General features: G+C 39.0%; 1 protein-coding gene across 1 annotated transcript in view; it reads right to left on the bottom strand.

Moving 5' to 3' along the window:
- GFRA2 (GDNF family receptor alpha 2) overlaps positions 1-16,663 on the bottom strand; it is a 60,537-nt gene extending 43,874 nt beyond the window's left edge. The window contains exon 1 of the mRNA XM_063445519.1: positions 16,195-16,663. Within this exon, the coding sequence (XP_063301589.1) occupies positions 16,195-16,237 (43 nt within the window). The 5' untranslated portion in view covers positions 16,238-16,663. The remainder of the gene's footprint in view (positions 1-16,194) is intronic.
- Between the last annotated feature and the right edge of the window lie 2,320 nt (positions 16,664-18,983).

Raw genomic sequence — 18,983 nt, 5'->3', positions numbered from 1 at the left:
AAGGGTAACTATTCTTAATAAAAAGTAAAAGAAAAACACAGACATTTTTAAACAGCAAGCACGCTTATATGCGTTAATTTTTTTTCTCCCTTGAATTTCTTTGCCCTCCTTTCTGAAATATTATTCTATTAAACGCTAAGTAACGAAGGAAGAAACCCTCATTAATATATTTCTCATCTTTTTCACACAGTAACACATACGGGTTCATACCATGGATTTTCACATTATCATCTGGTAACGGCAAATGTTATGATTACAGTCCCTCCATTTAATATATACTGCTCCAATTTTCTACTGTGCCGCCCTTCTCCACATGCTATTTTATATGTGTCCCACCCCCCTTTTTTTATATATATATTTCGTAAAGCATGATGGCCCTTGCTCTTCATGTGCTAGTGGGAACGATCGGCTTACCTACATTACAACAATACTGCTCCCTCAGTGTTCTACCAGACGTAGGCAACTGGAAGACACATTAGGAGGTAGTTGTATCTATTCTTCAGGATAGCCATCAATAAGGAAAGAACCCATTATTTTGTCACATCTGGATCTCAGGGAAGGCTGGCATGTGTTCTAACCCTCAACATGAACCCCAGGCTTACTTGATCCACTTTCTGTTGTAAAGCCTCATAAATGTCAATATTTCCCGTTAACTAAAGGGGTCTTTGATGCATATAAATGAAAAGGATAGATGTTTATGGACATGACACATACATTTATAAATCTTTCTACATATATATATATAAAATTGTATAGGTATTAACAAACTTAAATTGTATACAAAAGATCTCTTTCCACAGAACCGTAGAGCATAAAACATGCAGTTTGGAGTAAAAACAGGGGAGATAACTGGATACCCAGTAATTTTCCACGTGTATCACACTGAGAAGCTTGTTATTCGTTCAATCAAAATATATTTTGTGCTATATCGCATCCAAAGGAGACATGGAGAGCACTGGCCCCCTTCCATACATGCAATTTAATCATATATTCAATCACAAATAGAGATAGATAGATATATAGATATATAGATAGATACAGGGCCGGTGCAAGGATTCTTGCCGCCCTAGGCTCCGCAGGCTTGGTTCCGCCTTCGCTCCTCATTGGCCGCGCTTGCAGTGGTATTTCTGTGACTGGACGTCCCCGTGCATAGCCACTAGAGGAGTTAACCCTGAACGGTAATTATTGAAGTTTCTTTAAAAAATTGCAATAATTACCTTTGCAGTGTCACTTACACAATCTCACTAATACACACTCTCTCACTGGCATACACACTTACAAATTCTAACCAACTTACACACTCTAACACATACACATTCTCACTTACCTACACAGTGCCACCTGCACACTCTCACTAACACACACAATGTCACCTACATACTCTCACTTATACACACTCTCACTGGCATACACATTGTCAGTTACACACTCTAACACCACTCAGTGTCACTTGCACAATCTCCCTAACACATACTCACTAACAGTGTCACTTGCACATTCTCACTAACACACACACCCAGAGTCACTTGCACACTCTCTCTAACACACACACACACACACACACACAGAGTCACTTGCACACTCTCCTTAACACACACACAGAGTCACTTGCACACTCTCCTTAACACACACACACACAGAATCACTTGCACACTCTCCTTAACACACACAGAGTCACTTGCACACTCTCCTTAACACACACACGCAGAGTCACTCGCACACTCTCCTTAACACACACACACACACACAGTGTCACTTGCACACTCTCCTTAACACACACACACATAGTCACTTGCACACTCTCCTTAACACACACCCACAGAATCACTTGCACACTCTCCTTAACACACACAGAGTAATTTGCACACTCTCCTTAACACACACACGCAGAGTCACTTGCACACTTTCCTTAACACACACACACACACAGAGTCACTTGCACACTCTCCTTAACACACACACACACACACACAGAGTCACTTGCACACTCTCCTTAACACACACACACACACAGAGTCACTTGCACACTCTCCTTAACACACACACAGTCACTTGCACACAATAACACACAATGTCACTTACACACTCATTAACACACATACTGTCACTCAAACACAAACTTTACATAAAGTCACACTTTATTTACACACACAAACAAACCAATTTACACACTCCCCCATTTACAAACATGCACCCAATAAGAAATCCACCTTAACCATGCCATACCTGGGTACTGTGAAGAGAAGAGGTCCAGGCTGCAGGATCCAGGATGTTGCTCTTTCTCCTGGGGGAGCAGGAGAGCCGTGCACTGTGAGCACAGTCTACTTCCTGCTCCCTTCACCGTGCTTCCGGTGCTCCCCCTGCCTCCAGGAAGCACAGTGCTCTGCTCGGGGTATGGGGTTATAGCAAACCCCACTGCCCGAGAAGGTAATCGGCTGCAGAGGGAGCCCAGCAGGTGAGTGGCTGTGCTGGGGGGTGGCTAAGGAGCCGCTCACCCATCACAGCATTCCCAGACAGCGACAGCAGGGCAGCCCACCGGGAAACCTGTCGGTTTGCGCCCCCTAGAGGTCGGCGCCCCAGGCGAATGCCTTATTCGCCTTAATGGTAGCGCCGGCCATGGATAGATAGATAGATAGATGTAATGAATATCACTGCATTCTTTCAGGTTAGTTAGATAATCCTTTAGAGAATACTTGGAAGTACTGTAAGCTAAAAGTGTAGTTTCCCAGCTGCAGAGCTCTATATGAGGGATGCTGCATAATGAATTTCTTTCTGGGAGTTCGGTGTTACGGTAGAGGACACACCAAGTGCTACAAAACAAACTCTGGTTCTAGTATAGGTAGAATTAAAACGAAATATCCTTGGCATGAGACTGGGCAGCCATTAGAAGAAAGACCCCTCCCTCCCATTCAGGTAAGAGAGTCAGATAAAATGGGTCAGTAGTTCTATCACCTAAGGTGAGTATTGCACTAGGAGATGCTGAACCTTTAAGGAGAGTGTAAAGGTGTCATAAGAAAGTGCACATCGTTTGTGTAGCAAACTCTCCTATGAACCACAGACTCCTATTCTTCACAACTTGCACATGAATTTGTACGTGAAAGTTCTTAGCACTCAGTGTTATTACTTGGAAAGAATTACAGATCATTTGGTTTCTAGTTTATATCTCCACCAAGACACCATTTAGTAACAAATAGGAAGAAACTATCACAATCGTCCCTCTATTGCCAAGCTAGAGATACCGCAAACAAACACTGCATATAATAACTCTTAACCAAACTGACCTCTAGCTTAAAAGGTCACTCCAGTTTGGAATTGGCAAACCATTTTGCAATACAGTACAATTATAAAATAAAAATGATGCTCAAATTGGAAATTCTTGCCTTTGGAATACATTTCTAGGTTTAAAGGAGACCTGTCACTTCTCTGGAAATTACACCATTGAATAAAATGCCGAAAATCCCCTATAACTTGCGTTACCATATTTTTCATGTTATCAGACACAGCTAGAGCCCACAATACATTACAGTGGTTCTATAAACTCTCTTTGTAACTTGACTGTCAGGTGCAAATGGTGGAGTGGGCTTTGACATAGCTAGGAGGCAAGCATAGGAAAATGTGAGTCTTGTCACCTAGTCAAGGGGGCGGGGCTTTGGGTTGATATATATATAGCAGCCATTTTAGGTGATAAACCATTCTAATTGAAAATTTTCACTTACTGGTTTCTGGCCCATCCTCCCTCCCTAATTTGTTTTGGCTGTATTTTGTGGGTTAGTTCTTCCCCTGTTTGGTCTCCGGGGATGGAGAGAGAAATTGGGGGATAGGTTGGCTCAACAGGTGGGATATATTTTAAATTCAGGAGCAATAGGATGTTTGATTTGGTTTTGGTAGGTTCCAGCTAATCGGTAGCTCGGAACCTGGGTGTGTAGGGGTATCTTGGAATACCCCTACAAGTGGAAATGGATGCCCTTGGTGGCTGCGTTAACTGTTTGTGTTATATTAATGTTATATGTTTATAAGGATGTATTGATGTTATTTATGGCACGGTAATTGTCTGGGGTTAAAGTTAGGTGCTCTGATTTCATTAACAATGACCTTTATTTAATTATTAATGTGTTATGTGTTGTTGATAATGACCTTTATTTAATTATTAAATACAAGTTTAAATATTTTTAATAAAGCTGTGATAAATTTAACCCAACTTCAAGGTGTCTATGTTTTATGGGAATATGGTTTTTTATAAGGGTTACATTTTTAAAATGCCGATAGGACTATGCGCATGTCTTGATTGACAAGGAGCTAAGATGGAACTCATTCCCAGGATAGAGCAGTATCAAATAATATTTTTTATTTTATTTTCAGACTCCTACACATATATATCTTTCTGAAATGTAGGGGATAAGTAAACATAATACAAATCCTGGGAAGTTACACCACCTCTTTAATAAGTCCCCCAGTAACATATCAATTTTTATTACAACTACCATGACCAGAAAGAGAACAGCCAATTAGGATGCAACATTGACTTCTGACTTTATCACATAAATCACAGAATGTTTCGGGCAGAGCAGTGGGGTTCCATGAGGTTTAGTTCACATGTGAGCTTTTTACATATTTATGCAGTGATGCTAAAATCTCCAGATATCCCTGCTGTGCTACCTGATGACATGTACATCAATGGCTATGTGACTGGCGTAAAAAGAGAAACACAGATTAAGAAAAACAAACAGAAAACATGAGCTAATGGAGCAAAAGTATTTATAAAAAAAAAAAAAGACTCATTAACAAAAACATACCCAGAATAAATAACTGTAATAGCCAACATATCTTTCACTGCAGCCAGTGTGAAATAATATTATAGGCAGGGACAAGTGACAAGAGGACACAAAGGTATTTGCTTTCTACAATGATGCCAGTGTTTCAGCACTGGTTACTGTCGGTGGCCTAACAGTAATATCATATACTGAAGTGCAGTAACCAGCAAGTAGGATTTATTTTAGAACATGTAGATGGGTCATATGATGTGGTGACTAAAATGCAGAATGCTTTGAAGCATTTTTTTTTCCAACTACTATGCAAAACTGAGCATGTGAAGACATACGGCTAAATATTTAGTTCAAGAGCTATGAGATGCACGCTGGTTCTTTTGGAGCCCAGAGTGTCTCTTTAACATGGAGTCAAGAGTCACTAATCTTTTTACTAAATCTGAAACCAGCCATAATTCCAACCGTATACGAAACAGCTACTTATTGGTACACTATAAGCACTAGCCCTGGGCTCTCAACCAATCAGTTGAGGGAAAAAAGTCAAAATGTTTACTTCTACATTAGCCAAGTCACAGCAAAGTGCCTGGTCATTGAAAGAAAGAAACCACCATATTTCCCTTCACAAGTTTTTTTTAACAGAAACTGGGGAGACCGTACACAAAAACTCAATGCAACACAGTCACTATATTGAACTATAGTGGTTACGGTGCTAGGAGTGACCCCTATTTAAAGAATATATTTTCTACTCTGCTAACCACCCAGTTGAGTGTCAATAGTGGCTTATCATCACTTTAAATTGTAATTTGGCAGAGGGACACTATAGTGTTAGGAATAAATCTTTGTATTTCTAACACTAAAGTGTTCCTTTAGGCATTTATTTCTCAGTTCTAGTAGACATTGCTAAATAAGGCAAACATTTACTGAAGCCGAATGTCTTCCCATTGCCATTTGTGTTATTGCAACAGAAATATTAATATTTGTATATAACATAAACAAGAGGCACAATTATCTGCAAAACAAACCAGAGAAGCTCATAGCTGTTATAAAATAGGAAAACATTTAAGTGGTTTAGATTTTGAGATGAAGTGCATGAGCCAGAGTATTCTTTCACAGCCCTATGCCTGTGGATATTCTATTCACACAGTTCAGACTTGTGACAGATCACCTAGTCACCTAGGACTTGCACACCCCAACCACCACCTCCCTCTAAAAGTAATATAATCGCCCGTAATATAATCACCTACGTTTGCCCCTCCAGAAGGGCTTCCCAGCGACCCAGGAGACAGCATCGGCTGTGGCAGAATTCACAGAGCCACGGTGAACCTGACCGAATGCAACCCATAAACACTCTGGAACTCCTAATTGGATCACAGAGCCACTGTGATCCCTTTGTTAAGGGTGCTCTCAATCCCAGAGTCACCAAAAAGAGCGCTATCTTGAGGAGTGATAGAGTAGGTGGTGAGGCATCGAACCATACCAAGAACAGACTGCAAGCCCCACAATTGAAGGTGACCGGGACTTCCCACTCAGCGTTGTGGAACTCTGTGCTTGATCGGAGGATGCTTGCGGCCCAGTCAAACATCCATACTGTAGGCTAGACACCTCTGATACAAGCGCTTTTTGGACAGAATGGGCACTCAGGAGAGAGATTTCTGGGAATGGCATTGGTTAGGAGATGTGGCATGGGAACCCAGCTTATTGTATAAAATTGTTATTTGGCTCCAAGGTGTCTGTGCGCTAATAAAAGTAACTGGTAAGCTACAGACACCTAGGTTCCAGGTATTGTGAAATCCCTAATGTTCTCCTGGTGTCCCCCTGTTGGGAACCCAGGTATAAAAAGGCAACATTCCTGACAATAAATCAATCTGATTTCACCATGACATTAAGCCTCGACTAATGTTTGGAAATAGGCTATCATCACTCTCAGAGCTAATCACTAAGGAAGAAAGGGGACCTTGATGTTGACACCCAAGCTACTTGCGGATAGACCACCACCAGACTCATTGTTTCTTTATAAATAGCTTGGTTACTTTTAAATAGAAAAAATGTAAAAGTAGTCTTGATGTTTGCTATTATGGTTCAGGCATTAGGAATCTATGTAATTACTGTTATGCAGCATCTGTTATTTTGAAGTGCATATATATATATACATTTCTAGATACTCATATGTTGCACAGATGCTCTTTATTGATATTTGTCTATGTTTAACACGTGCGAAATCTTAATAAAAACATACGAAAATGGTCTGAAAATGTTCAAGTGACTATTTAATAGGACATCACAAGCACTATAATTATCCAAGAATCAGGAGCACCCTGCTTCAGTCTCTTTGTATCTGCAATGATTTTCTAATATTGCTGCAGCTACATATTCATTCAGCCCCCACTGAAATGTCACAGGGGGAAGCATTGCTTTCCCTTGACCATACACGGTGCTGTAAGACAGGCACACTTGCAGCATCAGCATGCAATAATAATCCTTAACTTGTACAGACAATATCAGAGTTATCCAGGAGACATACTGTACAGCAGCTATACATATTTGCAGCTTAATTCTTAGAAGAAAAAAAAAAGGAATGAATGAAACTAATTGGCTAATAAAAACTAATAAAACTCATAATGTCACTTGTTTTTTATACGTCCTTTAAATAGACACTTTCATTTCGACGTGTTGGGGGTGGACAAGGGCAGCCAAGATAAATTTTATGTGACTTATGAATAACACTTTAAGCAACTAAAATATAATTTATGGCAAGAACAATGTATCTTATTTATACAGACTAATTGCTGAACAAATGTATTGTAGTTTAAAGACTCAGAGTATTATTGCTTTGGAGCCCTGTTATACACTCAGACAATCCAACAATATGGAGCTCATAGAAAAGATTGACATTAAGATAGAATAGAGAGACAGAGGGATTTAGGCCCAAAATAGGGACTGTCCTTACTAAATAGGAACACTTGGAATGTATGCTTTTTGCTTGTAGAGTAGTGAGTAAGATAACAGAAACCTCCAGTTGGAGTCTTTTATACTTTTTTAAAGTCTTTTCGTGATTGAAAAGCAGATAGTGTGTTATTCATTGCCAGTTCCATGATAATTTGTATCAAACTGGAGATAATTTGGATAGTGATATTACCAGCACTTTTCACTGTAATTCCTCATTAATCTGATGGACATTGAAAGTCAGCCAGTTGAAATAACCAAAATGCCCAAAATAACATTTGCCGGAATGATACACATATTACCCAATTTAATTATTTTTAAATGTATTTCACCGTTGCGTGTGTAAAATACTTTTGACTATGGTACCCACTTTCTGGCAAGTTATAAGCTAATTGTGTTGCTTATATAGTTTGACCAAGAATCTGGTTCAAGTGCTGATGTAAATGTAGTGGAACAGCCTTTAATATGTGTTGAATAAATAATGCTAACTTGCAGTGCCGTACTCACAACCCATGGGGTGAAACTGGTCCATGGGGTCACCCCCTCCCTCTACCCCCCTCTAACTCCTCCCCTTGACAGACACACACACACACACACATACATACAGAGACACTCACACACACAGACACAGACAGATACATACAGACACATATACACACGACACATACATACAAAGACACATACATACAAACAGACAGGCACACATACATACAGGCACACATACATACTGACAGACAGACACAGACAGACAGACACAGACATACAGACACACATGACAAACATACATACAAATATAAATGTAGAAAGTAATACAGGCACTCCAACGAACTCCAAATAAATAGGCAATTTTATTAGAACCAGGAACTACACAGCAACGTTTCAACCCCTTAGGGTCTTTGTCCAGCTTGACAAAGACCCTAGGTGGTTGAAACGTTGCTGTGTAGTTCCTGGTTCTAATAAAATTGCCTATTTATTTGGAATACGTTGGATTGCCTGGATTACTTTCTACATTTATATTTCATATTTGGTCCATTTGGTACTGGGACTTTTCCATTGGAGCACCCTGGATTCCAAGACAGATGGGTTGAGTGCACTTCCATCTTCTATTGTAAACATACATACAAAGACACATACATACATACAAACAGACAGGCACACATACATACATACATACATACATACATACAGACAGATAAACACAGACACATACATACAGACAGACACACACACATACATACAGACACACACAGACAGACACACACACACATACAGACATACACACACATACAGACAGACACACACACACACACATACAGGCACACATACATACAAAGACACATACATACATACAAACAGACAGGCACACATACATACAGATAGACAGACACATACAGACACACACACACATACATACAAACATACAGGCACATATACATACAGACAGAAAGACACAGACACATACATACATACATACAAACAAACACACACATAATATTTAAGTCACCCTCCTGTTTCCTACCTTTTAGGTGCAGGAGGGTGACTTTCCCTGGGGTCCAGTGGTGGCTCAGGTTGATGGGAGTCAGAGTTCCCACTCTGACTCCCTCTGCTTCCTACCGCGAGGGCTCTCAATGATAGCTGGGAGGAGTGACGGGCAGATCTCATCACAGGGGGCCGCATATGATGATGGCGTGCACCCAGTCGCAGGGGTCTGCAGGGCGGCCGGGCCCCCTGGAGTGACGGGCCCGTCGCAGCTGCGACCCCTGTGACCGCTATAAGTAGGCCAGTGCTAACTTGGGTTCATGTACATAACACAGTGTAGTAAAATAGTCTTCAAACAAGCAATTAAATGTATGTTCGAACCTGCCAAACCGTGAGTACTGTCACGCAAACCATTATATGGCCATGTAATATATCAGTGGACCCATATGTCACCAATCATTATACATATAGTGATTTAAGTCACTGATTGGTGTACATCCTTTGTGTTTGACAAAATACTAGGTGTAGGAATTCCATCACAAATGTCAGTACATGAGGATTTAGAGGAATTTAGTCACTTCTACCTTAACCACGCGAATCCTGACAGACATATTCTTACCTTTACGAGAAAAAAAAAAAAAGTGCAAGAGCAAAGGGGAAGCTAGGTAGTCCTTTAGGGGAGAAATCTGTTGTTTATTAGCCCTTGTATACCCATTATTTGGACTGATTGGTTAAGCATCATGAAGAACATAGTCCACCACTTATGAAATGTTTGGGCATCATTACCTTTATTATCTGATTATAATGTATTCCTCACTTTTACTCCCACACTTTCTCCCACTTTCAATCTTCAAAGCTGTTCCAACATTGCCGTTCCTCTGTTTTTTTACTCGTGACATCAGAGCATATTTTGATGATTTATGGGACCACGCTAGATAAATATTGTTAAGAACATACAGTCCAGATAAATATTTGTATTCTGTAAGGATTGGTCTTTGCATGAATGGCTGTTATTTTGAGAACATGAAATATGCTACCTGTTTATGTTAGCTATGTTTCTATATTTACCAGCTGTGATTTTTATGTGTGTTTGGATTTAGGAATTGATAACCATCCTTCAATAAACATATATTTCACAATATTATTAAGGATTTATTACAAGAGAAAGGCTGCTAAAGTGTTATTACCTTGATGTGAAATGACATAGATGACCAGAGCTGTATAATAATTTTGTCAATATCATCATTCTTATAATGTCCATATCTAACCACAGAGTATTGACCATACATACAACCAAACATTGGTTTATTCACCAACGAATCTGGGAAGGGATCTGATGTAACCCTTTCGAACCATTCAGTTCTATTTTCAAGCTATGATTTCAAGTCTCAGAAGAAATAGCTGCCTCTTACATAGAATAAATAGCTGCCTCTTACATTAAGTAAAACTAAAACTGGGAGCCGAGGACCCTCAAATAGAGCACTGAATCAAACACAATAGGGCAGAACAATAATTCAACCTTTTGGGGAGTCCTCCTATAAGGATGAACAAGTCACAAATGGTCTCCTCATTCAAACAAATATGAGTAGTTCCAACAATGCTTGAAAACCCCAAAAACTAAACAAAAAACCATGGCCCTCTTGTGTCATTAATTGGGTAACGGTTACATGATGAGTATTCCTGTCCTTTACCTCATGTGCATCGGGGCGAAGAGCACTAATATTGAGCAAGGATTCCCCCTACATACTAAATTTCTGTTAATGCTGGACACCCTAACATGCAAACCTCAGGAAAGACATTATGCCCAGCTTGTGGGTGGCTGGGGTAAATGTTTGAAAGTATAGAGTTTAGTCTGCAAGCAAACAAGAGTAAGAGAACAGTAAAACAGAGCCAAAATCAGTGATTTCAGAGGTCAGAATAGTCTATAAAAAGGCATATAATGGAGTGCCAATTGGAGCAGTATGAATGCATCTGCAACAAGAGGGTGCACAGCACAGGCATTGGTAGTTTAATGCTTACATTATTCAGTGGTGGCTTCCAGTGGACTCTGAATGAAAAGGAAAAGCTACTAAACATTAAAGTGCACCCTGAACACACAATTTGAACAAATTTGATATTGGGCAACTTTAGCATTTTGGGCGCCTGAGCGCTGAGAGGCTGTCTGTACCATTAACTTTGTGATTATAGAAAGAGTGACCGTTTAAGTTAATTATTTTTATCATTTATTAAGTGCGAACATACTGTGCAGTGCTGTGCAAGAGTAGAGAAGACATACATAAAAATTCAACAAGTCAAGTTTGACTTCCATTTCACCAATTTAAAATTCAAATATTTTTTTTTTTTTTTTTAACAAGTTTGTTGCACGTTTTTCAATGTGGAAAGCTAGGTAATTAGCCTTATCACAATTTGTAGCTCCAGGCCCATTAAGCCCTTCATCGGGCTCAATATGCATATAAAAAAAAATGAAATGTCCCTCTGTAATTTGATGGAAAAAGAGTCCCTTTGTTCCTCTATGTTCTTGGTGGTCTGCTGTTATGTTGCAGATTTAAGTGGTGAAATATCAATGTGACAGACTCAGTTACTAAATGAAGAACCTACTCATACATCAATAACATCTTGAGAAAGCTCTTCTACAAAGAAAACATGTTGATGACATACAAAGTACGTATCATTTTAAAGTGTGCCGACCATTTTACCACTCAACACTGCAGCTGTAAAGGAAACCATAGTGCCCACAAGCAAACTCAATATATTCCCAGATTTTTCTGCACAGTTTAGTTCTCTTACATGTGAGTTCCGTTTCTGCACCATTTTCCTTTTTTAAAAGAGCATCATAAAACTTGTGTTTTTTTTCTTCAGGCATTTCAGGCTACAATAAAGCGTTCAATCTGGATTTAAAAAACCCCACAGATTCTACAATTAAAAAGAAGCGTTGAGACAGTGCACGAATTGATTGCCAGACCGTTGTGTATTTTACTTGGCACTGAACACATATTGCTTAAATAAAGCTCTGTTTTAAGCAATCATTCTGTAAGAGGAGGGAAAGATATTGTCATGAATTTGAGCCAGCAATCGATCAGACAATAACTGATGGCTCACCATCCCTTTCAGTAGCTGAAATACTGAGGAAACAATGTACAGGCTGATTGAAAAGTCAGGAACAAATGAATAACTATCCAAAATACTGAAGACATTCAATGTTGCATAAATTTCATCATTACCGTTATGAAATAGATCAATACATGAAATATGGTATAGATGCACCTATTAGTCTGCTGCATATTGGTAATAAGGATATTAATCTAACCAGGGTATAAATAATGCAGTTTATTTTCAAAAACGTGGCTTTGAAAAGTCTACTTTAAAAAGGCATAGATGAATAGGATAATGGTGCTGTAGTCCTATAATGGCACACCATTACATAGGATGCCACTAAGGTAAGCATAGGTTTGAGGGCTTAGGGATGAAGTAGTGTAAGAGGGACTTAGGGTAAGGTCATTCATTCGCGTATAGTAATGCAAAGTGAATTCAAAGTAAATGCTTTTATCTTTAGGTCAGATATATTTCCAGTTTGCCTATTTTGACCTAAAATTTGGAATTCACTTTGAATTCCTCACAATTCGCACATTAGTGAATAATCCTGTAAGTGTTAGGGGGTCACTGAGTCTCACTGAGGATCATGAGAGTTACCGATGGCAGCAACTTCAGCTAAGTCCATCTTAACCCAATCAACTGCTACTCCAACCTTAAATATCCCCCTAACCCATCTATCCCATAACCCCTAATATCCATCTACCCCAACCGTAAATCTCCTTAAACTTGATCTTACCTTAGTGTAAGTAGTTGTAATAATATATTTTTTTCCCAATGGACATATGTCCACTCTTTATTGGAGACATTTAAAATACACATTTGAAAGACACTGTTTTAAATGTATTTGGATAAAACCTAGACCAATGCATTACATTTTATCAACTGCTCCTAAGTTTGGTCAATTTCATACCTAGGAGATACCTGGAATAGGAAGACGTTCAAACACTTTCCAGTCACAATGGCAAGTAAAGAACTCAGACCATGGATTGAGAAATAATTTCCATATCAGCAAAAACCTAATAGAATAACTTTATTTCACTATGTAACGAGCCTGCCAAACATCCCCACAAAACAAAAAAATATCTTCATGATAATTAGTCACCGCTAATGATGCCTGATCAATGTCTCCAGTTCAAAGGTCAAAGCAATGAAGCTGTCAGCATCACAATCACTCTAGCGCAATCCATATGTAATGTTTGATACATATTTGCTGTGTCAGGCATGACAGCCAGTAAGCTACACGTTTAGAGATAGGGTACCTGAGAATATTAAAATGGTTGCAAAGTAAAAAGAGAACCATGTTAGATGGAGATAAGATATACAGACGAAAGGATTTCAGGTATAATATATCTTAATGATATTAAGATATAAAGGAGGAACCTGATTAAGGGTTTTGGATATAAGAAAGGAAAATGAATAGAAACCAGTAATCGGAATAAAACGTGATGAGGCAGATGTGGTGACTCAAACATATAAGTCCAAGTGAAATTTTTTTGGGGGAAAACAGCAAATTGGTGAGATGGGAAAAGATGTTGTGGAGGCTTGAAGCTCTGTGTTTTTATATACCGTTTTTAAAGTCTTTCAAATGGCTGTTCTGTCAATAATTTCAGCCTGTTACATGACAGGTCACTCAATGGCCGTATTTTTAAGTGTATTTTTTTAATTGTTTGTCATAATGTCACTTACCTGGACAGTAGTCCCTGATGCTCTTACCTTACCTTACCTTATATGTTATTGAAGTGGGGTGATTAAAACAAAACAGAGGTAACTGAGAACTCCACTTACCTCTGAAGGACATCTGTGTCCAGGGTCATGTCAATGCCCCATGATGTTATGGGTGTGCTTTTGCATTCTCAGACAGCTGCACAGAAATGCCACACGGCATATGCTTGTGTATTCTTTTCATTGTGCTGTACACATGCATACGCTCATGTTTACGGAACATTGCATATTGGATGCGCAAATGAAAATATAAACAGACTCATTTTTTTATTACTTAAAGCACAACTTAGCTATTAGGTGATGCTTATATCTCAGTTATGACAGATCAACATTAAATGTGTGTGCATGTGTGTGGTGTGCTTGCATGCAAGCAAATACAACAGCCAGATGTGGACATGTTTGCACATCCATGACTGTCAGGGTATATGCAAAGGTTATGAGATAAACCTATTGAATCAGCCAGAACAGGAGATAATTAATTGCTTATTGCATGTACCCTTTTGATAGTAAAATAGTTTTACACAACGGTTTTGTTCTGCTAATCATTTCTACATGCAAGAGTATGATACAATTATAATAAATATAAGGAAATTGTTCAGTGTAAGCACACAAATATACTTTCACTGTAAGACAGGTACACACCCAGGGCCAGATTTGCCATTTGCCTTCGTACACCACGCTAATATGAGGCAATTTCCACCACAAAATGCTATATATAACACAGATACTCACAGAAACATTGATGTTATATAAACTATTTAAAAAACTATAATATAGATACCCACAGTCCATCACATATACTATAATACATATACACATAGAGATGTGTGCTCTGTAGCCTGACTCTATACACACATTCATAAAATGTATACTGTAATACAGAAAGCTACAAACACATTCTATATAAGGCATACTGTAAGACAGATTCAGACAGGCACACACCTATGCTGTATATAATTTGCACAAGAATGTCCTAAATACAGTAATTCAAATACACACACACACACTCTGTCTAAATTACACATGGCAAGACAATTCTATAGCAGGTGTAATACAAATATACTAAAAAAGATGTTAAATGTATTGTACCAGAGATACCTAGATCTTTTATAATGATAACTACAGGTTAAACAATATATTCATTAAAATAGTAATGAAAATAAACTAATTTAGTTTCACACACACATAACCTAGGCTGTAATACAGAAGCAAATCGACCAAATATATATAATTATAATGATATATCACATGCATCTTAGAAACATTATAATGGAAGTGGTCCTGTAAGAAAATTTCAAGTGTATTGAAATATAACTCTACACACAAGTTTGCTACTGATAAACAGAAAGAAAACAGAGAAACACATATTTTATCTTCACTTGCACCATTAAATAAATAAATATATATATATATATATATATATATATATATATATATATATATATATATATATATATATATATATATATATATATATATAAGAATTTATGAAATTAAACAATTATCACTAATTCAGTGTCCATGAGTCAATGTTTTACATTATTTTGTACAGGCTAAGAGGGGCTGAAAATTATCTTGTATTTCTAGGGAATTCACTTTAGAGAGAATTATTTTAGACATCCACTTTAGAGGGGTGTATAACTGTAATAACATACAGTTACATGCCTAGTTCATGCTATTCATAAGTTTAGCATGACAAAGCCTCTGCATATCTAACACCATTTAAAGGCAATAATGAGTAATTAATTAAAAAAAAAAAAAATACATATACCATAAAAGAGCCATAACAAAAATAACATATCTCATAACAGGCATCTATAGACTAAAGGTTTATAAATTATACAACATAGATGCACAGGTTCACAGACATATGTCCATATATACACATAATACATTATACCAACACTTGGTACAGACTTATATTACTGTCAAGTCTATCTCACAGTCTACATAAAACATTATATGATAATAGAGTAGCAGACCCACAATGCATACTGCTTAAACTTACACTGGGAGATATGACACATACAGTATGTTTAGGACAGACAGAGACACAGAAGGAAGCAGCAGCACTAATGTTAAAGTGTGATCTAAAGAAGTAGATCTGATACAGTGAGCTGAAGTTGAGATTGGGACCCATGATAATGTCAGACTCCTAGCTAATAGGTTAGAGGATTGATGTAAAAGTACTCACCTAGGAAAAGCAGGCTACAGTGAAAGTGATGGACGAGATGCATGTTTCCAATATATTCAGACCACTTCTCTGCTATCCTGATTCTAAACCCTAATCTTCCTCCAGCTCCCTCAAATCACACTGTAACTGCCCCTGTGTGTGTGCTGGGTTCTCTTTCAAACATCCTTCAGATGGGAAAACAGCTGATGGCAGTCAAATCCAGGAGCAAGATGCTGAGCATAAAGAATTAGCTTGTGGAAGAAGAGAGAGGGGGACTGGCGAAAGAGAGAAGGAGTTTGTTAGGGAGAGGAAGTCTGATTGAGGGGAGTGAGGAGAGGGGGTCAGATGGAAGAGGGGTGGGGTGAGGGAGCCGAGATAAGGATGTGACAGGAGTCAGAGGGATGCAGGGACAGAGCAGAGATGCCAGACACAGAATTGCAAGGGGATGATGTTAAGTGAATGAGAGGGATAGAAGGATGGTGGGATGGAGGGAGCTGAGAGCTTTGGAGATATACTGGACAGCTGACCTAATGCACAATTTAACAATTTATTGGAATGTTGGGGATTAGAGTCCATGTGACATGTGGAACGTGTTACAGGGAAATTACAAGCTAACTCTCAACATTGTAAACTGATCACAAAATAATACAATGTCGTGACAGCATGAAGCGAAACACGAACAGCGAAACCCAAACTAAAATTAGACGTGACACGGATTATTGTTCCAATCTGCTGTCTTTGCCTACATTTTTTTTAATTCTGGATTTCTCGTATGTGATGAGTTTATTTCACTAAATAAAGTACGCTGGTTAATTGAAAGCTAAATAGAAAAAGTCAGGCCAAAATTGCTGATTAGTGAAGAAACCCTCTAGTGAGCGGGCAGATAGATTAAAGGAACACTCCTGGTACCATAACAACTTAACGTCGTCCTTTAAGGGCTCTGCTATTTAGCCTCATAATAAAATCAAAATATTTTAATCAGAGATCCAAATATATATGAGCACTATAATGCAGATGTGCCCTATTTATGATTCATAAATTTACAGACAGGCACAAATTAGTATCTTTATGTTGATTTTGTGCAAATATGGATATGATATACTATTTTACATTTATGAGACTGGGTATATTAACTGTTATAACTGTTACAGCATCTGATATATGGACTACAAACAGTACATTACATCACATCACTGTAATTTTGTGTTTAGTGAATAAGCCCCATAGTTAATATATGTAATTTTATAAAATACTGTTTTGATTTCATCTGGTATAGCATGTATGTATATATGTTTGTGTGTGTTGAGGGATCAGGTGGGGACTAGAGTCTTACTGTCAATGTTCACTGGCAGTCAGGACACATGAGACCCTGTTATTTTAATATGTGTATGGGTTGTGGCTCTGACTGTTCATTATAGAAGGCATATCCCAAATACCACTGGAAGGGAACTTCTTGTGTCCAAGTTAGTAGGGATTGACGCCGCTCTGGGGACAAGTGATACAAAGGGTCCTTTTAGAGTCTGTAGTGAATCCCGTATTTCATGGCACTTTGTGGTTTGACTGATCTGCATCTTCCTGTGTGTTGGAAGGAGTAGGGGTCACAATCTGAAAGGATACAACACACATCCCTGTGTCTGAATGTGATCTGTGACGCCTCTCTGTGTTTCATTTTGACCTTGTGTCTGATTCTGACCAGCACTGACACATCTTAGTGCCTGATTGTGACCTTTAGCTCTCATTGTTTCTCAAAGTGAACCCTGCTGTCTTCACAATGAATTTTGATGATGATGATGAGTATCATCAATTTACGTTTTAGTGAAAACAGAATCACATGCCCCGTCTAGGTATAGTAATTTAGGTTTACCCTGCTCCCAACTAGGGAAAGATCATGAGGCCATGCCCACTCACACTTGTGCAAGCAGGGGTCAAGCCGCTCCCCAAAATAAATACATTATACACTCGTATGCATATATAAATGTGTGCACACATACACTCACACACACTCAGACACACACATACACTCACACACACATACTCAGACACTCACAGACATACACATACACACACAGACAAACACCCCTACTCAGAAACTCACACACATACTCAGACACACGTACACTCACACACACATACTCAGATACACATACACATACACTCACACCTACACACACATACGCAGACACTCACACCCACAGACACACACACACACATACTCAGACACTCACACACACACATACTCAGACACTCACACACACAGATACACATACTCAGACACTCACACACACACACATACACTCACTCACAGAGACACACACAGACACACTCCACTTTGTTTAACGGTGGTCCAGCCCGAAGCAGGAGCATTCCTCAATATCACGTCCAAAGCTCAATATTACAGCTCATAGCTCTACCATGTCATGAAGCTATTAGGGAGAGTTCAGTGCCCCTTATTGCTATGCCACCTGGAATTGCTGACTCCCCCTCTTCCACTGTGGATATGGCAACAGAAGATAAGATGGATACATCTGGTTCACAAGCAAGCGGAATGGAGAGTATGCCAAAAAAAAGTGTTCTCCCAGCTCTGCTCCCTCACTCTGCGCGGGCTGTCTACTGATGCCAGGAGCTGGAATATGACGTCATATTCCAGCTACCAGCATCAGCAAACGGCGGGCGAGGGAGCAGAGCTGGGAAAACACAGCTCCCTCGCCGCGTCTGACTGGTAGACAGCTGCCCACCGGGGGGGTCCATCAGGTGTTCCCCCCCCCCCCCATGAGAAGGGGAACACGGGGGCTTTTGGGGGCAGCATTTTT

Source organism: Pelobates fuscus, chromosome 3 (assembly GCF_036172605.1).
Source record: "Pelobates fuscus isolate aPelFus1 chromosome 3, aPelFus1.pri, whole genome shotgun sequence".
NCBI classification, from domain to species: Eukaryota; Metazoa; Chordata; class Amphibia; order Anura; family Pelobatidae; genus Pelobates; species Pelobates fuscus.
The sequence above is the reverse complement of the archived record's forward strand: the minus strand, read 5'-3'. Positions and strand labels throughout refer to the sequence as shown.